Source organism: Pelecanus crispus, chromosome 13 (genome assembly GCF_030463565.1).
Source record: "Pelecanus crispus isolate bPelCri1 chromosome 13, bPelCri1.pri, whole genome shotgun sequence".
NCBI classification, from domain to species: domain Eukaryota; kingdom Metazoa; phylum Chordata; class Aves; order Pelecaniformes; family Pelecanidae; genus Pelecanus; species Pelecanus crispus.
Genome location: NC_134655.1, coordinates 8,854,428 through 8,875,207, shown reverse-complemented (window position 1 = coordinate 8,875,207; position 20,780 = coordinate 8,854,428). Strand labels below are relative to the sequence as shown.

Here is a 20,780-nt window from a genome sequence, read left to right as displayed (position 1 = left end):
CCATCCCACCGGGGCAGGGGAGTGAGCGAGCGGCACCCTGGTGCTTGGCTGCCGGCTGGGGCTAAAGCACGACAGAAGCCTTGACCCTCACCCAACACACCCAAGCGTCGGGGCGCTCGGCTGCAGTTCCGCCGCGCACAGGCACTTCCCATCCCCCTCAGGGCAGGCACTGCCGAGCGGCACAGATCGCGCCGCTGCTCCAAGCCCGCGGCGAGCCTGCGCGGGGAAGCGTTCCCTGCACACACAGGGAGAGCGGCTCCCTGCACAGACGCCGTCCACGCACGACACAGAGCGCGGCTGCAGCCCAGGCCCCAGGCTGGGAGGCGATGCCCCCCTCCCCTCCCCTCCCCGGCCGGGCCCGGCCGCCCCGCCGCTAGGCCGCGGCAGCCCCGCGGTTGCTATGGAGACGGCGGCGCGCGGCGCTGCCGCCCTGCGCATGCGCCCGCCCCCCCCACCCCGGCGCGGTCCCGGCAGCCCGGAAGCTGCGGCAGCGCGGGGCGGCGGCGATGGAGCGCTACGAGACGGCGGCGCTGGGCGCCGTCCCCGTGTCCGAGTTCAGGCAGTGAGTCCCGGGGAGGGGAAGGGCCTGGCGACGGGCAGGGCGGGGCGGGGCGGACAGGCAGCCCTGCGGTGCGGCAGGGCCTGGCGGCGGGCCGCAGCCTGCCCGCGGGAAGGCGCGTCTGCTAGGCCGCTCCCGGCGCCGCCGGCCCGGGGTGGCGGCGGCGGCGGCGGGGGGCACCCGGGGAAGAGTGTCTGCCCGTCCCGCGCCATTGGCGAGGCCGGGGGGGCGACAGCTCGGGCCAGGAGGAGCCGGAGGAGCCCCCGGGTTTGCCTTGGCCGTGCTGCGCAACCCCGGGCAGCCCCGAAACCCGGGCGTGGAGGCTGCTCTGCAGCCGAGAGCCCCGTGTTAGGGCTGAGCTTATACACGAATATTTGGGTTTGCTGCGTAGGGGAGTGGTGAGCGTATGTCAGTGTAAGAAAAGTATTTGTCAGCAGTGGCGTTTTTAACTTTGGTAATAAGCTGGAGGTCATCTTCTCTGGGTAGGTGTTAAATAGAGAATAGTTTTTAATTTCCATAGGGAAAGTTGGAATGGGGTTATGTTTTCCACACTGACAGACCTTGAGACAAACTCTAGTAAAGGTAAAGATTCCGAATGTCTTTTTTTTTTAAAAAGCTAATTGATATGCTGCCTGAATGTATGGCAGTACATGACCAGCAGAAAGTGCAGTTGGCTTTAGTGTAAAAGCTGCGTGTGGCTGCACGTCACTGTCATTTGATGGCTGTCAGAGGATGAGATTTTTTTTTTTCCCCCCCCACTTCCACTTATTTTTCCAGAGATATGTCAAGGATAAAATGTGATTTCAAGGAATATACTACAGCACAAATATATCTTGATAAAACTTTTTGAAACTACTTACACAAAAATCGTGCCTGGGAGTTTTAAGAATTACGTATTCTTGACTTGAGTTGGTTTTTATGCATATTTGTGTTTCAAAGCCATAAGGACACGTGCCATTGAATCTGGTAGCCTTTGAAAGTCAGAAGGGTGTTGCTTGGCTTACGTCTTTACTTCAGCATAAAATAACGTAGTCAGCCAAGCGGAGTGAGTGAAAACTGGTGGAAGAGCACACAAAAACAAGCCATGTGTGGTGTTTTGTAGACACAAAACCCGTTCTAGCAGATCAAGTTCAGGGAGACCTTACCAAGTGCATAATCCTTCATTGTGATTCTCTTGCTCAAGGTCTTCGAGGTTTAGGTCTGTGAAGGCAAAAAAAGTCACTCATGTTCTGGTGTATTGGCTCCGTGTTCTGATTGTTGCTACAGTTACTCCAACTTTCTCAGTGGAAACTGAGGAATTATTTTAAATAGAGGAACAATACCTAATAAAAAGGAACTTCACTTCCAATAGTAAGCTGTTAAAGTCATTCTACTTACTTCCCTCTGTAGCCTAGCCTGTAGGATTTGTCATTTGCCTAGACTTGTGGTTATTTTTTTCAGGAAAAAAAAAAAAAAAAAAAGAGGGAACTTGGCAAGTTTTAATGCGAAATACTGTCATATGACAAGTGTGTCTCTAATATTAGATATTTAATAATTATGTAATAATACACTGATAAACACAGTGATGTAAACCCCCTATGTTGTTAATGCTTGCAAAGCAATAACAGGAAAAAATTTAAAGACTGTTCTAAATCTTCTTTGTGAGCTTTGACTGGCAGAATCATTACATTGTTCTGGATAATGTGATTTTTTTGTTGCAACCAACAAATACATACTCCAAGTCGTTATCGCTTCCAAATGATATATGTACTCAATTCTTGAAAAGTAACTGGCTGCTGTTTGAGACAGGTTCTTGTCCTGTTTCAGGCATATATATATTGTGACTTTCTTCTGTGTGTAACTTTTCTTATTTATTTCAGAAATGAGGGTTCATTAACATCAACTTTAAGAACACTTCTATTCTTCACAGCTCTAATGATCACATTACCTGTTGGGCTATATTTTTCATCAAAGGCTTATATATTTGAAGGTAATTCTGTTTCTGCCAATTAGCATTACTATTACAAAAAAAAAGGAAAAGCACAATCCTCTAATAGCATCTTTGTTCTCCTTCCTGTTTTGAATATTTCTTTCCTTATGCAGATTAAAGGCCTTGTAATGTCTAATTAGAACAGAAAATTACATAAATGGTCGATGCATCCTTCCCTGCATTGTGGTCTGCAATCTAATGTTTGCTGTTTGTTATACAGTGGTTCATATAGTATACAGGTGCATCATTCCCCTTACCTAAAGGCTATCTAACACCACCTTGCAGCAGACTTTTATCACCAGGGATGTGTTTCTTGCAGGTGTTGCAAACTACTTGTGTGTTCAAGACAGAATTATGTTGTTTACTGGGTTTATATTTTGCTTTTTAAAACATACCTACGTTTGTAAGTGAAAACCAGTTAAGTCGTATACCCAGTTTCAGATATTAAATGTGTTTGCTTCTAGAGCTTTCTTTTAATTTTAACAGGAAAAAAAGAGAGAGATTTTAGCTGTTTGCGTGGAGCAGTTCTGTCAAACTGCTAACAACCAGCCTTCTTCTAGCCTTGGTTCTGCAAGGCTTTACTAACTTCCTAATACTGCAGGAGAAAAGTATCTCCTTCAAAAGCAGGGAGGAGGGAGGGAGAAAGCAGCTGCTTTTAAGAGCAGTTTGTGAATATATAACTGAGTTGTTCCAGGATGATTCTCTGCTGGTACATACTGCTGTATGTAGTTCTGAAGGCTGAAGCTGAAAGCTTGTTAAGTAACTTTCAAGATCCTCTTTAGCTTTTTTTTTTTTTTTTTTTTCCCTACCCGAGGTGTAGCAAGCTGAGCCTTAACTTTGCTGTGTCAGTTAACGGCAAGATCTGTCAGCACTGATAGGACTGGGTTTGTGTTTGGAGGGTGGTATTTTTGGTGTGGTGTGATGTGTGGGTTTTTGTTTGGTTGGTTTTTGGTTTGGGGTTTTCTTAATGAATGAAGAGAAATGATATTTTGGTATTTGGTCTTCTGATATTTGAAGGCTTATTTCACGTGAGATGCATTTGTGTTTCTTATGGGCTCAAGTTGCGCCAGGGGAGGTTTAGGTTGGATATTAGGAAAAATTACTTCACAGAAAGGGTAGTTCAAGCATTGGAACAGGCTGCCCAGAGAGGTGGTGGAGTCACCATCCCTGGAAGCGTTCAAAAAATGGGTAGACGTAGCACTTTGGGACATGGTTTAGTCTAGTCTACCCTTAATTGGTTTAGTGTGGACTTGGTAGTGTAGGTTAATGGTTGGACTGGATGATCTTAAAGGTCTTTTCCAACCTAAACGATTCTATGACTCTGTGATCTTAACTGGTGCGGAATTATTGTTTTACGGTCTAAATATAGAAGGTAGAAGTCCTCTAAATTTAGTTGTTGTTCTACCATTTTATCCTGTCATAGTGGCAAATAAATTATATGATTATCCCCCCTTCCACCATTTTCCTGCCCCACAAAGAGATTTACACTTAAAAAAAAAAAAGGATGTTGAGGTTTATTTGGTGCTGGAAGATAGTAATGGAAAAAGTGAATGTTATAGAACTCTAAGCTGTTGACTTCAAAACCAGGGTGTTTTATCTTAAGTATTTAATAATTGTCGTGTTGCTTTGTTCCAGAAATAGTTTCAAGGTCTGTAATTATCATGGTGAATTCTTTCCTATGAATCTTTCTGAGCTCAGTCTTTTCATACAGGAGCAAATGTAACTTTGGTCTTTAGGAAGAATTGTGATATGCTGTTTCAGTGTTCCTAATAACTAATAATTCTTTACTTTCTTTATTTTCTCAGGTACCTTAGGAATGTCCGACAGAGACAGCTATTTTTATGCTGCCATAGTTGCTGTAGTTACTGTTCATGTGGTGCTTGCTCTCTTTGTATATGTAGCATGGAATGAAGGTTCTCGACAGTGGCGGGAAGGCAAACAGGACTAGAATGAAGATCATCATCATCCGATGTCTACAGACTGTAAATCAAATTTTTGTGAGCTGAAGGAAAAGCATTCTTCAAAATGTATAATACACATGTACAAAAATGAGGCTAATGCCTCAACTCTGGTTAGAATAAGACTTGTGTTTGTCTTGAATGTGTACCAGTGTTTTCTCTGATGCTGATGGAGGTTGTTCTTTAGCCAGCCCCTGCTAGGTCAACCTGAGAAGGTCTTCACCTGGAATTAGAATGAAATATAATTATGTATTTTTGAAAAAGTCCTGTAGCTATTTTCGCCATTCCTAGTATTTTCCTAGCTTGCTCTGAAAACAATATTGGCACGAAGCAAGCATTACATTTTCGAGGAATTAAATTGCTAGTTAAAAAAGCTGCATTACTCACTACCCAACTACGGTGGAAAACATGGGATTTCACTTTGCTGTGGGTGGTTTCCCGATTTGTGGGTGTCGTGGTTTAACCACAGCTGGCAACTAAGCCCCACACCACTGCTCACTCACTACCCCCTGGTGGGATGGGGGAGGGAATCGTAAGGATAAAAGTGAGAAAACTCATGGGTTGAGATAAAGACAGTTTAAGAGGTAAAGCAAAAGCCGCGCACGCGAGCAAAGCAAAAGAAGGGATCCATTCAGTGCTTCCCATGGGCAGGCAGGTGCTCAGCCATCCCCAGGAGAGCAGGGCTCCATCCCGCGTCACGGTGCCTTGGGCAGCCAAACGCCATCGCTCCCAACGTCCCCCCCTTCCTCCTCCTTCCCCCAGCTCCGTGTGCTGAGCGTGAGGCCATAGGGTGTGGGCTCTCCCTTGGGCAGCTGGGCTCAGCTGTCCTGGCCGGGTTCCCTCCCAGCTCCTTGTGCCCCCCGGGCTGCTCGCTGCTGGGGTGGGGTGAGAGGCAGCCATGGCCTTGGCTCGGTGTCAGCGCTGCTCAGCAGGAACCGAACATCCCTGGGTTACCAGCACTGTTTCCAGCACAGATCCAAACCATGGTCCCATGCTAGCTACTGTGAAGAACGTTAATTCTACCCCAGCCAAAACCAGTGCAGTGGGACAGACATAAATAATATATTTCTGAGTTTAGAAGTAATTGCAAAAAGAAATTGCTTAGAAACTCAGGTGATGTGTTTCTAATGTGAAATACAAAGGTTTTTTGTTTTCAAATGTAATTTTTTATTACAGTGTAAAATTCAATCTTTAAATTCCTTTTGGGATGATTGTCATATTACTGCATTGCTCATCTTTTCACTCTTCTACAGTTAATCCTGATGATGCAAATGAATTGGCATAGCATGTGTTTTTTATATGTCTTTACATTTATGTATCTCCTTGATAATTACTAAAGGATGTAGTTGGATTTCCTGTAGTAAAGTAATATCAGTAACAGCTAAAAGCCGCTCTAACGGCTAGTAGAGGAATGAGCAAGAGAACACTAGCTGTAGCCATCTGCAAATGTTGTCTTTTATGAAGCAGCACACAAGAGTGATCACAACGAAAATTTGCTTCTTTTCATAGATATTAACTTGTACACTGTGAAATGATAGGATACATTGATTGTTTTCTTTTTTCCTTGGTTGTGTGTAGAAACTTTCTCTAGTCAAACCACAGTGAGATTTTTGTATTGTAGGATAACCCAAATCTCATTTCACTGTTGTGCTGCTGTTAGCAAGCTTTTTAGTCTGTAGATAAAACATTTTTCCCAAGGTTCCAGCAATGCATAGAACTTTCCTAACACTGATGATTGCTGTTAAGCTGTTGTGCTTGAGGTTATTCTGTTAATCTGAGTTTTCCAGTTTGTTGTATTAGTTGAGCATTTTTTGGAAGTGTTTTGCGTAATATAGGGCTTGGAATGGTTTTGGTGCTATGTTTGTCCATGGTAAAACTTATCCATAAATGAGACAAAAATCGATTATCCGTGCCCAGTGGCTTGAGGAATGTGTTCCCGGGTCTCATTCCTCTCATCTCCACCCTGGTCCCAGGTGTGTACGAGCATATATGCGGTGTCGCACTAACGCAAATCAATTTTTACATTTTGTTTCTGAAACGTTAACTTTTCTCATCCAGAAGCCCATTGTCAGGTTGCTGCCAGCAAACTGGAGAACAGTCTCATAGCACTTGAAATACAAATTTAGTTTGTACATTGGCATATTGGCTTCCTGTTCTGCAGTATATGAACTGTACGTTGTAGAACAAATACTGCCTTTTAATAAAGAGCTACCCTGCAATACAAGATCCAGTAGGCAAGCACTTGTGCTAAACAGTTTTTTAATAATCTCTTTAATGTTGCTCATGCATAGCAGAGCTTACAACACATAGGTCAGCTATACAACTGTTCAGTAGCTTTTTTGTTTTTACTCCATTTATAGTGGAGAATAAATGGGAACATAGCTGTTGTGCTTTACTAGCTGGGTCTTTTGCTATATGTATTTTATGTTTCACGTACCAGAGTCCCTAGACACTAAGTTAATTTTATAGGAGTAACAGGGAAATAATTGCTTATTATAATTGTTTAGTTAGAAAAATCTGAAAAGTTTGACCTGTGCTATAAGTACAGGTACTGTAATGTCTCAGCAACTGGGGGCAATGAGCTGAGCATTAATCCATCCATTGGAAGATCCTTGAAGATGATGCTTTAATCCACAGTGTCCTCCTTGAGAAAAGAGGCAATGCACGAGTCTCTGCATTGTAACAGCCATGTACTGGCTTTTATGTTGGCTGTGCCTGGGAGCTGAAACAACCACACTGGTAAATGGTGCAATGAAAACGGTCGAGCGGTGGAATTACACCATGGCTAGGGAGCTGGAAGAACAGAAACTGCAGCTGTACAACGTAGAGTGTACATGGACTAGATACCTTACTGGGACTCCTGTTGTGCCTTACCAACACTAAGATTTGTTACATTACAAGAGCTTTGTTGTGGTCTCTTAGGCTGAGCGTTTCCTTTCAGGTATCTGATGTTCCTGTTAATCTAATTCTCATGTCAATTTTTAAATTATTTGATGGCCACTGTAATTCTTTTAGAATTTAAGTAGTATTGTACTGTATTGGGTTTGCGTGGCAAGGTTTTGGTAGTGGGGGGGCTACAGGGGTGGCTTCTGTGAGAAGCTGCCAGAAGCTTCCCCCATGTCCAGCAGAGCCAGTGCCAGACGGCTCGAAGACGGAGCCGGCGCTGGCCGAGGCTGAGCCCATCAGCAATGGTGGTAGCACCTCTGTGATAACATATTTAAGAAGGGAGAAAAAAACCCCAGACTTGTGGCGGAACAGCAGTGGAGAGAGGAGTGAGCATATATGAGAGGAATGACTCTGCAGACCCCAAGGTCAGTGCAGAAGGAGGGCAGGAGGTGCTGCAGGCACCGGAGCAGAGATTCCCCTGCACCCCTGGTGCAGCCCATGGCGAGGCAGCTGTGCCCCTGCACCCACGGAGGCCCACGGGGAGCAGAGATCCCCCTGCACCCGGGGAGGTTAACGGTGGAGCAGTCTGTTCCCCCGCCCCCGGCAGTGGGGACCCAGGCTGGAGCAGGCTGCTCCTGAGGGGCTGCACCCCGTGGGAGGGACCCACGCTGGAGCAGCTCGTGAAGAACTGCAGCCCGTGGGAAGGACCCACGTTGGAGAAGTTTGTGGAGGACTGTCTGCCGTGGGAGGGACCCCACACTGGAGCAGGGGAGGAGTGTGAGGAGTCCTCCTATGAGGAGGAAGGAGCAGCAGAGACAAGGTGTGATGAACTGACCGCAACCCCCATTCCCTGTCCCCCTGCGCCTCTTGGGGGGGAGGAGGTAGAGAAAATCGTGAGTGAAGTTGAGCCTGGGAAGAAGGGAGGGGTGGGGGTAAGATGTTTTAAGATTTGGTTTTTATTTCTCATTACCCTACTCTGATTTGATTGGAAGAAATTAATTTAATTTCCCCACGTCGAGTCTGTTTTGGCTATGACGGTAATTGCTGAGTGATCTCCCTGTGCTTATCTCGACCCACGAGGCTTTTGTTGTATTTTTCTCTCCCCTGTCCAGCTGAGGAGGGGAGTGATAGAGCGGCTTGGTGGGCACCTGGTGTCCAGCCAGGGTCAGCCCACCGCATGAACAAATATGGACTCTGATAAAAGTTGTGGAGAGATCAATATTCTTGTTGGTTTGGTTTTTATTTTCTATAAAACCGTGTTGTAAAGTTTTTAATGGTGTAGTACTTTAAAGTGCTACTGTAAGTTTGTTCATTTTATTACTAGGAATGGATTTGAGACAGCTGTTCTTAAAAAGGCAAAATTGGGAAAACTTCATCTGCATAAGCCATTCCGTACTTCAAAATTGCCTCTCGCATCGTGGTCCATCGTGTGTTCGTAGAGATTGACAATTAGGCAGTTTAGTGAAAGCAAGCAATTGTATCTAGCAGTGAGAAAATACCTTGAGACTGATACCATAGCAGAAATTTTCTGGAATGTTTTCCAAGACTATAAATAGTAAAGGCAGTGGGGAGAATTGAGAAGTGGAAAATCGGTGACTTCTCAAAATTAGTTTTCTTCTTCTGTACTTTTTACCATCTCTGTGTTTTAAATGCCTGCAGAACATCGTGGTGGGTACCCAGCCTATGAAAGCATGCAGGTGGTCAGCCTTAGTTTGTGGTTGGGGATGCCTGACTTAATTCATCTGTTAACTGCGAGCACCGAGTAGGAAGTCTCCAGAGAAAGTAGTGATCTTGGTGATCATGTTGTTAGGGTATGACAAACATTTCCCATTACATTGATTAATGTACATGAACTAGAAACAGTCTTTACAGTATATTTAAAACAAACCCAAAATATTACCTGCCTGGTTTTTTTGCTCTGTAAGAGAGGGCCTAGTAATAACTCACTTAACATTATAAAACAAACAAAAAACCCTCACAAAAACCCAAACCAACCAACCTCCCCAAAACCCCAACCTCCTGCGCAATTTTCACAGTGAAGGTTGTTGGACACCATCAAACTGCTGTGAAGTTAGGGGATGTAAATTTGCCACCCTGCTAATGCAGCATGACAAATGAGAGGGCAGGCTTTTCTGCCCCAGTCCCGTGATGGGAGAGGGGAAGTTGTGGTGTTGGCTGAAAAATTATGTTCTCACTTAGCACATTGGCGAACAGCAAGATGTTTGATCTTATTGCAATTTTGACGGTTTTTAGACTGCTGCACAGTTACTGTAGTTAAATAAATTGTGCGTAGGCCCACGCGATTGGACAGGGCGTGCTCAAAGCCTCCAGGCAAGGGTATTGCTAGTAATAGTTCAAATGAGTAAGAGATGGGAAAGGAGAGGGCCCTTAAAATACCAAACCAAGCCACACATGTATTATTACAAAGTAATGTGACTGAAATGCTGCCCGTGGGACAAGGGGAGGAAGGGGTCCTGCGAAGCCAAGGAGTGACCTGGGCGGTGGGGTGGAGATGGGGCAGGGTGAGGACTGGAATGTGCTGGCACGGCTCGGTGTGTGATGACTGAGGCACCATATGGTTTTGTTCAGAAGTGTTTATTCCACTGTTCTCCAGGGGATTATGCAGAGCCATTGGTCTGAAATATTAAATGTAAATCATACAAAACAGAAAGCCAATTCCATTTTTCACTTCCAATTAAAGTTGTTCATAGGTTGACAGCTTTGCAGCGTGTGATCTGGGGCACATGTATTCGGCTTTGTTTTGTACCAACTAGCATTGTTACTGGCTCGGAGTCATCTCCTAGGGCCAGGTCAAGCCCTTGGAGTGTAAATATTTCTTTAAAAATACCAAAGAGCAAGTGCCACTCTAATGTTTCATTACCTCTAATCAACTATCAGTTTAAAGGAGACACACAAGCTTCTTGTTTCAAGTTCGCAGGAAACAGTGCTTGCTGTTTCCCTGCAAGGGGAGGCTCTCTTGTGCTTGAACGGGTCTTGCAACAAGGAAATACTGTGTAGTTTGGGGCCCCCGCAGTCTTTCTCTTATCTGAAGACATGCTAATCTCTGAATTTCTGAGATGCTGGGCTACAGCTTCAGTCTCTTTGTTAGGAGGACTCAATCACACTGTTGTGTAACAATGCTGAGTGTAGTTTAAGACAAAAGACAGAGGTAAGGTCTTGGGACTTGAGTGCTGTTTGAACCTAAAATTGTAAGAAAAAGTATGGGGGAAGTCAATGGGGATTTCTGTAGAAAGCAGCTTTTTTAGGTGCTGGTCTCCCAGTTTGCATTCTGAAACCAAGAGGCAGAGCCAATGGTGGTCCTGAAGGCAGGCATACTGACCTGGAAGTTTTGTGGTGAAGGATGACTGGGGAGAAGAGCTTGGAAAGCCGAATAGTTAACTTGGTGACTGTCCAGCTGAATGCCTGGGACTGAGTTTTCTTGGTGCTCGTTTGCTGTCATCTTTCACAACTCTCTTTGTCCTACTGGCTTTGGATGGTGCGTTCTTGCCGAGATGATTCCCTGTGGATGCCCAGTGCTTCTAGGAGTGATCAGGTGCTTACCTGCAACTGCGCTTTTACGATAGGGCAAACTACTCACAGGCCTGGAAAAAAGCTGTTGATGCTTATAGTTGGCACGTGACACGGTATGGTTTAATAGTTTTAGTGTAAATGGCCCAGGGCGTAGGCACAGGGGGTGTGTTATTAATTGAAACTGTTTTTAATTGAAGGATGGTTTATGAGAGAGAGTAACAGCAGTCAAAGTTAACGAACAAAAACTGCTGTGGGCGTGGGACCATGCTGCAGACACCACTGAGGAGCCGTTTAATACCTTTGCAGTTTTTCCTCCTCAAGATACAGAGTTTCTCTTAACTTGCTTGACTTGTTAATATGGCTCTGCTGATGTTGGAGATCAACTGGAAGTACCAAAGTTACCTCCACAGCTGGAATGCTTCATACAGCTCATTTCAAGGGAATGAGTCTTTGATGCGTAGGTGGGTTTGTGTCTGATGGAGAAGACAGAAGAACCCACTTTGCTCTCAAACCTTATTACAGTTTGAGCCCTTTCCTAGAACAATTCCTATAGAATTAGCAAGTGTCGGATGATTCTTAATTTGAAGCATTATGATAGAGCCGTTTCCTTTAGAAGCTTGTGTTACGTCTTCAATACAGTGGGTTTTTTCTCCCAGTGTAAAGTATGCTCTCACCAAAATATCCAAACCAAAGGTGATTCCGATGATTTGGATGTTTGAACTGTTTCAATGCCTGTTTGTGTGTTAGTTACAGCTAGCTGTGTTTTAATGTGGAGTGGCTGTAGCTCATCATCCGCAGGTTTAGGCCAACATCCCTGAGACTTGCTGGGTGGATATAAAATTCTGTGCACCATGTGTTTAATAGGAGAGTCCTCTGTCTTAATGCTTGGTGGCTTCAGCAGGGTTACTGGAAATAATCTGGAATAGCAGCTGTTTCACAGCCCCCAGTTTTACTGAGTGAAAAACTGGATCTTTTCCTTGATTTTTATATTGGAAATAAAATTATAATGGCACCTCTCTTCACGGTAATGACTGACTGGTCTGTTACGTTAAGCCAGTTCCTTTATTTCTAGCTAGCATTTATTTCTAACCCATTATACTTTTGCAAGCAGCAGCAAGTTCCTCACTTTTTTTAGCACTTCTCCCTCTTTACCTCTCCTAGCTATTTGTCAAGTTCTTTCAGTGGGAGCAAATATTTTCTATAGGGTCACATCTGTTGTGATCCCTACTTAAGATTACATTGAGGTTTGTAGGGAGAGATGAGCTTTTTATACCACTTGGTGGGGATTGTGCTTTCCTGCCCATGAATTTTCAGCATTGTTAGTGCTATCAGCTCTGATATTTGAGGCACGAAAACAGTAATGCCAGGGGAAAAAAGTTTCCAATTTTATAAACAAATCTTAATCAGACAGCTATTTGTCATGGGCCTTGGGAGGAGTAATTAACAACACTAAAATAATACCATGTTTCTCTGTTGTCATATGCTTATTAGATTCAAACCAGCCCAACTCTGCATTCAAATGTAGTTTTGTTTTAGCATATTAGAAAACTTCAGAACATTTAAGTACACTGAGTAGCATTGTCAGTGTGATCCAGGCTGCTCTCACTTTTCCAGCTCTGAAGAAAACTACATTGAGCCTTTTGATAAGGGAACCTTAGAGAGCACCTGGGAATGTGTGATGCAGCTCTTCAAGAAGCCTGCCCATGCCAGAAAGCTGTGCATGCGTTATATCAAGCTTATGCAAGGGATTAATTTGGAAGCAGAGCTGAATGGCTTGTGAACTTTCTACCTCTGGTCAGCTGTGCTCTAGCTGCGTGGTCCAAATTGCAATATGATGGGATAAACAACGTTTGTGTGCTTTTTATGGACTTTGTTCAAAGAGCGAACAGGTAATTCTTCACAGCACCAGAACTAATTTGCTACAATTTTATTCAGTTAAAGATGGAGCAATGCAATAACATGGCTGATTACATAAGTACAAGTTCAGTGGATCACATCTGTGTGTGGATATAATATGTGAACTGATTGACCAGTAAAGCAGACACAGTAATTTATTTTGTCTTGTCTCCTTGAATTCTGCCAAGACGGTTTTCTTTGAGTTCAAACTCAGCAGTTTCTTCAGCCTCAAGGATTACTGTACAGATTGATTGACCTGTAAGATGAATTGCTGTGTTTGTGGAAGCTGGCGTGCTCCAAACTCCATTGATGAACAGGTGAGGCTTTGCATCCTTAGGGAGGTCCCCTTGCCTGTGATCCTGACTTTTGCAGAATTAACAAGGGCTGGTCCCAAATCTGATAACAATATGAAATGCAGAAAATCAGGTATTGGAGGTATCTGTGATATGGATGGATAAGAAGAGTTATCCATCAGTAACAGGGCGTCGACTGACTCTTCTTTTTCTCATGTGCATTCCTAGCACTGGGAAATCAGTATAAAGCCATCATTTGCTCAGTCTATGAAAACACGATTTCTTCCTAATATTTCCCCAGGAAAAAATTCTACTTAAACTAGGCTTTTGAGACTTAGTACAAATTTAGCTTTTGGCTAAAACTCTGGTGTTGGTGTTGATGGACTTTCCCTCCCCAGAATACCCTGCATATTCCTTTTGTGCAAAAAAAGGTTAACATCACAGAATACCATGTGTGGCAGCATCGACAGGTTCATTGTGTTGCAACAGAGTATTTAACCTTCCTAGAGATTGTACTACCAAGTATCCAGGTATCACCCTCTGTAGTGCTTGCCTTTTCATGTACTGTCTGCTCTTCGTTGCAGCAATACCCAAAGAACAAGATAGGATCCTGCTGCGCTAGATCTTTATGCACGCACAGTGAGAGTTGATGGCTATCCTGAAGAAGTCGCCCATAACTACAGGTTGGGCTAAAGGGGTGTTGGGAAACAGACACAGCAACGTGTTGAAATGGGAGTAGAGCGGTGTTTAGTGCAGTTAGCACATGGTAACTCCTGGGGTCGTTGCGCCTGGCCTCTGAGCTATGTCTCCATAGAAGAAAAAATAACACATCTTTACTGTGTGTAGATACGCTCAGAGAGGTAAAGGGATTTGCTTTGCGTGCTGTGGCAGAGCACAGGTTTAGAAATGGAGGGTGGGTGGGGGAAGGGACTGGGACTTGAACCTTTTGACCCACGCCTCTGTCAGCAATATCTGCCATTCACCACCATCCATCCATAGTGATTTTTTTTTTAGGGATTGTTTCTGGTGAAATCTGGAATCAGTGGATACCTGGAATGTTACCTAATTTTGCACAGCTTGACATTCTCTTCAAGTCTGTGCAGCTCACTGTAGTGCATGCTTTCCTTCTTTGTCACTTCTGAGTATTCTGTGAAATCCCTGTTTCAGCAGATCTTTGCCAGTGTTCAGCTGGCTTTAGACTTCTCTGGGCTTCTTTCAGGCATACCTTTTCTCTGCCTGATCCTTTCCTTCCCCCTCCTTCTAAAATCTTGAATAAAAATAATAAAAAAAGGCTAGTTGAAATTTGCGCACCACTGGAGGATGATGCCGCACTTGAACTGTGTGATTCCATTATCCTTTCAATAGTGTTAGCGCTGTGCTTTCGTCCTGCTTCACACCTCAAGAGCGCATCCCTTCATTTGCCCACAAGACTGAGCTGGGAATGAGTTCAGTGGTCAGGGTGCAGAATATGCATGTGGTGCTATCTGGGGGAAGGGCTGGCACGAGGCTGGAAGAATATGGCAGTGAGTAAATGACAAAGGAATTAAACTAATATACAGACCCTAATTTTTCATGTATGCCTTGGTTTGTACATGTCTTAGTCTTAGCTCTAAGCAGTGTATTGTTTGGGGAAGTACATTCAAGCGTGACTAATCTGCATTTGTCTCCCTCTCCCAAAACATTGTGCCATTTGAAATGTTTTATTTTTCTGTATTTAAAGAATATTCTTTCATAATCCAAAAGTTATTTTTCATTTTTTTCTAGAACAATTGGTTGAAGTGTTTTTATTAATCTTTTTATTATTTAAGCGCTTCTATCTGCAATACACAATAGAGGCAAATGAATTGAGTTTTTTGAGAAAAGCTTGCTTTTTATCCTGCAGAAACGATGACTCATGAGATTCATCCAACCCTCATCTATATTCCTCCCCCAGCTAATAAGTCAAATGTGAGTTTTGTGTTTGTATTAAAAGGCAGCCTATGCTTACCTCACCAGGGAGCTTGCTGAACGTTGAGTTCGCAAGAGGAAAATTCCTTGCCACAGTAAAACTGCATCTCTGGGCATTAAGGAGTTTTGCAAAGTTTGCTTCCGAAGTGAAGAAAACAGCATTTGATTTAATTCATTGCTTGCATTTACAGTGATCCGAGCCTGGCGTGCTTGTAACTTCATGGTGATGCCAGGTTTGTGGCTCCGATACATGAATAGACAGCAGAAGGCAGAGACCTGTAATGCTTTGTCTTTGGGCCTGTTAATCCTGCAGATGGAGAGTATCAGGATGTACAAGATGCTACACTGATCTAGGATAAAAATGCCCTCTATTTTCATTCTGACTGAAACGGTCCTGCAAATGGTTGTGCTGGTGTAACTAAGAAGGGAGCGTGGAGGATGGAGATGGGTGGAGGTCCTTCAAGTCAGTGTTGCTGCTGGAGGCCCATGCTGTGAGAAGGCACCTTTAGCTGGAGCTGACTCCCATGTTAACGCAGCCAAGCTTGTTTAAAGCTAAAATGAGGTACGACCTTGCAGCTCCGCAGTGTGGATGCACCATGAGTTTTAGCTGACAGGAAAGGAGAGCTTGAGCAGTACAGTTCACTGCATGAAAAGCAGCCGATTTCTCTGCAAAGTTGTGGATTTTGCATTGGGCTTTTTTTACGGAGCAAAGGTCTTCTGAGCATCCTTGCTGGCAGATCCTGGTTTAAAGCCTCCCATGGGGGATGCCTGATGGGGGTACACAGGAGTAAGAGGCTTTCTTGCTGTCTCCCAGCCCGTGTCTGGCAAAAGTGTTTCACACATAGGATCTGGCTTCTCTGACTCTGCTTTTCCCTCAAAAAGGCACTTATAAACCAGGTGACATGACGAGGGGCAGTACTGAGGCTTCTGTCAACTGGGCTTAGGGAGAGAGTGTGAGGAACCAGTTGCAGTACAAATGGGTTACTTTGGAGAGCTGGCCCTGAAAGCTGGCTTACAGGTGTGTGAGTCGTCCATTTCACCTCAAACTCTTGGGCAGAGATGCTTGACTTCCGTTACATAGCTGAGCCTGATGTTGATTTATGTTCATTTATAAAGATCTGATCCTTTTATGATGTAAATACTGTGTAACCTAGAACAGAGTTGAGCTCCTGAATTGGTTTTGCCTAGATGCTGATCAGTGTCTGGCTGTAGACAGTGCATGAAGCCGAAACAGTGACATGGGTATGAATTCTCAGTCTGGACGGGTGTTTTGCCCTCTCTTCCCTACTGTTGTTGTTCAGCAGCTTCACAACAGCAAGCACTGTTTTTCCAAGTGCTTCCTTTTTGGTGGAATCTGGAGAGGTAAAGCAAAAGAAGAAGCTTTGCGGAAAGAAATCCGCACTCTGAACGTCGATTTTTTTCCTGTTTGGTCACTGCACACTTAATACTGCCTTGCAGATGTTGGGATGACTGGTACTCAACTAAGAAAAGACTGTTGAGATTGATTTTCCAAAAACAATAAAAACTCCATGTGTAACTACCTCCTCCCTTCACCGTTCCCTAGGGTGGGATGGACTGCCTGTAATTACAGAGGCTGCAGAATAGACATTAGATTCTAATCCATTAGATTGGATATTAGGAAAAATTTCTTCATGGAAAGGGTAGTCAAGCATTGGAACAGGCTGCCCAGAGAGGTGGTGCAGTCACCATCCCTGGAAGAGTTCAAAAAACAGGTACACGTGGCACTTGGGGACATGGTTTAGTGGGCATGGGGATTTTGGGTTGATGATTGGAATGATGATCTTAGAGGTCCTTTCCAATCTTAATGATTCCTAGTTTATACTTTCATTATAAATGATCCAGCCACCAAGCCAGGAGGCGTGGGGTTGCGACTCTACCCTTAATTGGTTTAGTGGTGGACTTGGTAATGTTAGGTTAATGGTTGGACTGGATGATCTTGAAGGTCTTTTCCAACCTAAACGATTCTATGATTCTATGACTCTATGTCTGTACTCTCCATTAGCCAGAGCTACAAGCCTCTTTCTGTATGACTGGCTAAGACCAGAGTATCTGGATTCCTGTTAAAAGGGATTTGGAGATTTTGCAGCATTTCTATTTTCCTGGAACTCTCCACAGCAACTGTGCTGCTGTGAATGGAGTTCTTTATAGATGAACCTGCAGAAGTGTGAGTGATTGACTGGGTCATGTATAGCAAAGGGTTAAGCTTTATATCCCATAGGATGCTAAACAGAACATGGATCTGCAAGAATAAAGGATGAAAGCAACCTAGACCGTCAACTTCACATTTTCCAATGGAGAAAACCACTTTGGGAAGAGACAACATGTGGGAGGAAGAAGAGATTCCACCATGGCAGAAATGGGAAGTTGAACTGTGTGTTGAAGTTCAAAGAATGAAGGCTCTGGAGGGTGATTCATGCTCCTGCCTTACAAACTCAGTTACAATTTTGGTTGCAAGTAGAGCCAACACTGGAAGCTTAGGTGAGACGATTCTGCTGAAAATTATATTGGGCAGCTCTATGAATAGGCAAGGAATGTCTTTATAGTTTGACAGGTAATATTTAGTTTCCCTCATCCCTTCTCAAGACAACTGCAAGTGGAAAGATATTGGGATTGACTACAGGCCAGTAGGCCAAGAGAGATTTTTAACTTTCTCTGACAAAGAGAGGGGCTTTCAGCTGGCTTCAGTGAGCATGGTTTCATAGACACTTCAGCACTAGAACTGACCTAAGTGCAAGTCAGGTGGGGTTTTTTTGGGTGGATTCCCTTTAGTTGATATCAACAGTTTTCCTTAATTTGAATTTCATGAGTGATCCATTGGTTTGACATAATCCTGTGCATGGGCTGAATGTAATATATCATTCCAAACTTAAGAGCACAAGGTTGGGAATTTTCCCAACGCAAAAGCCAATCTCTGTGACTTCCAAACCCTCTCTTATGCTAAAAATAATTTAGAAGTATACTATAATAAAGATAGTATCTGTGTGCCGAAAAGTATCTCATTTCACAGAAAAGTAACTTATGCAGTGCATATTTTGCAGTTTGGTGGTGTTCCATATAACATGGTATTAGTTTCCTCATTCATTTGTAGATGTCTGCTCATTAAGCAAGATCTTTACAAAGTGTAGGGGCTGTTTAAATGCTTTAGGGGATGAGCATATTTATTACGAGCTGATAATCCTTGTAACTCGTTACATTAAAATATAAATGGATTAGAGTATAGTCCGATGAGAAGCATGAAAGTGATTACTAAACTGCAGAAATAAATGCGCTAGAACCCTAAATAATATAATAATCCTCTAAGGGGAAATTGCACCCTCGTTCATTTATAATGGTATTGTGATTGGCTTTGTTTTAGTCCAACTTTGAGTCAAAGCCTCCATGAAAATCTCATGACTTGCCTTCCAAAATGACATCAAAGACGAAAGGAGAAAAACAGTCTTGACAAAACCAGGTCACTACATCAGCAAAGGCAGAGTGGGCTGAGCAGCTCTGCTTCCTAAATCAAAGCCTTGCTGCAGGAGCATTGCTGCACTCCCATTAGTGTGTCACAAGTGCCGTTCTCAGCAGTGAGGCACCAAAAAGTGTCACAACAGCAGGTAAAGGGCTGAAGGCCTTGGCCAAAGCCTGGTGCCTCTGCTCTCGGAGCACTGCTGTCCTGACATGGGGCTGTGGAGGTGCTCAAGGCATCCCTGCAGGGGGAATATCCCGGTCCCAGCTATGCTTTGTATCCAGCACCTGCACAAGTTAGGAATGAGGAGGAATAGCAAGTCCTTTGTGCCTAAATCAAGCACAAATCCCAGTGAGGGAACCGAGATGTGCTAGCCCTACACTTCCAGAAAAGCAAGGGCCCTTTCGTAGTCTTGGCTAGGAACTCCAAGGGCTGGGAGAGACTAAGGATCTTCTAAAGCGTATGCATCTCTGATATCTGTGAACCATGAGAAAAATGGACGGGCCTGAAGCCCACCTCAGTCTGCCTACAGAGCAAGAAGGGGAATTCGAGTACAGTACACACGCACAGGGGCACGCAGGCTGCTGTGGAATTGCCATGTGGGCAAAATAACGCCTTCATGCACGGTTCAGCTGTCTAATGGTGGGGTGAGAGCTAGACGGCATTCATGAACAGGATCCCATGCGACAGTGTCCTCCAGCCATTTTTGTAAAGGGCCAGTTTAGTGTATTAGCCAAAATTTAACAAGATAATTATGTAGCTGGCGGGGCCAGGTAATTAATATCTAGTACAACATACTGTAACATACTGCTTCTTTTACATGTGTTTTGTGCAAAGAGGGAGTGCTGACGTGTGCTAGTTTTCCTAGTTTGCTGCTGTCTGGTGACGAGGGTGAAAAAACCTGCAGGAAGAAGGAAATGCGCTTCCTATCTTTTGGGGTTTTAATTAAATAATCAGCAGTGGCAGCAATGGGAAAGTGCCGGGGCTTCTCCTGGGACACGCTTACTGAGCAAGCCACTTGCAGAGGAGGGGGAACCTGGATGCAGGAGGCTCATACAGGTGTCTGTGTTCAAGAACAGCATCTGTTTGTGCCAACAAGCCTTGCTCTTTGTGTTGCTTAATGAAGAAGAGACCTTTACCTGCATCTTTGACCATACAGGAGCAAGGCCAGAGTTTTGGTGTTACCACATGAATAGCATTAACAGCACATAGTCTTTTGCAGTTTTCATTAAAGCCATCCAACAACACGTGCAGCGGATGCTAAATGGAAGCTGCATGGCACAAGCTTTGCTCTTTCTGTAGGACACCTCAGGCAAGATTTACCAAAAAGCAAAGACCTAGTTGTGGGCTTGAAATGTCATGCTGCACAGTCTGTCTTCTAATGCAGCCACCATGGAGCGCTGAAAGCTGGAGCCTGCTCCTGCGCTCGTGATTGCCAGATCCCCCCGGCTGCACCTCATCGGCAGAGACACCCGGTTTCTAGCAGAAGTAGCTCACCGAGGGGTTCAGGTCCGCGCCTCTCCCCACGGCATCCTCCTGAAGCACTGCAAGCGCTGCCGGGGCATACGTGGGGTCCGTGTCCCGGGGGAGGTTGTGCCTGTGCAAAGCAAATGCCAAGCACGAGCTGGCATCTGTCCTGACCCAACAGGGCATCCGGAGGGGTAAACTCAGGGAGGGAAAGAAACTTACTTTAATAATATTAGGAAGACCTGCCTTGGTTTCAAGTGAGTTAATACCTCAGTGCATAATAAATGACTTCTATCACATTGGGCTTGTCTGGGTAGGATTTTGAGCAGAGCAAGCTAATAATGATTCTGGCTCACTGGGATTTTAAATGGTGTTCTTGCTTCTTGGTGTAAACAGAAGGTGATAGTGTAGCATGTGGGAGGTCTTTAATCTTGTCTTCTAGATTTACATTTTGTAGGATTATAACTTTTTTTTTTTTTAAAGCTTTTTGTTTCATCTTGAGCACTGGCAGAGGCAAGCAGGTAACTAAAGGTACACACAGAGCATTTTAATGTGGCTTTTTCCTGAAATCATCTGAGCAGCCAAGCCCCCTCCAACCACAGCCCCACCCTCCCATCTGCATTTCGTAAGGGTATTATCACTGTAATTAATAGGAGTTGTATAACAGTACCTAATTAAACTCTGATCATATAGTGTAAATTTAACTTGATTATTGCTAACCTCAGTGAACTCTGCAGGAGATTAATCCTGGTGATTCACTCAGCACAGAAAGCAACAGCACCAGTTCTGCAGAGGACCAAAATAT

General features: G+C 44.3%; 1 protein-coding gene across 2 annotated transcripts; it reads left to right on the top strand.

Moving 5' to 3' along the window:
• The first annotated feature begins 482 nt into the window (after positions 1 to 482).
• VMA21 (vacuolar ATPase assembly factor VMA21) lies at positions 483 to 5,131 on the top strand. Of its 2 annotated transcripts, none has more exons than XM_075720676.1 (3): positions 483 to 562; positions 2,419 to 2,528; positions 4,334 to 5,131. In XM_075720676.1, the coding sequence occupies exons 1-3, from the start codon at positions 507 to 509 to the stop codon at positions 4,474 to 4,476; spliced, it is 309 nt and encodes a 102-aa protein (XP_075576791.1). In that variant the 5' UTR covers positions 483 to 506; the 3' UTR covers positions 4,477 to 5,131. The 2 variants fall into 2 exon arrangements, with proteins under 2 accessions (XP_075576791.1, XP_075576790.1); XM_075720675.1 differs by having other exon boundaries at positions 507 to 559.
• The last annotated feature ends 15,649 nt before the right edge of the window (positions 5,132 to 20,780 follow it).

What these genes read in the sequence shown, in the direction of transcription:
- VMA21 (XM_075720676.1), top strand. Translation starts at nt 507, where the DNA reads ATGGAGCGCTACGAGACGGCGGCGCTGGGCGCCGTCCCCGTGTCCGAG. An exon ending in CCCGTGTCCGAGTTCAGGCA is followed by an intron (nt 563 to 2,418) that starts GTGAGTCCCGGG and finishes TATTTATTTCAG; the next exon opens with AAATGAGGGTTCATTAACAT. An exon ending in AAAGGCTTATATATTTGAAG is followed by an intron (nt 2,529 to 4,333) that starts GTAATTCTGTTT and finishes TTATTTTCTCAG; the next exon opens with GTACCTTAGGAATGTCCGAC.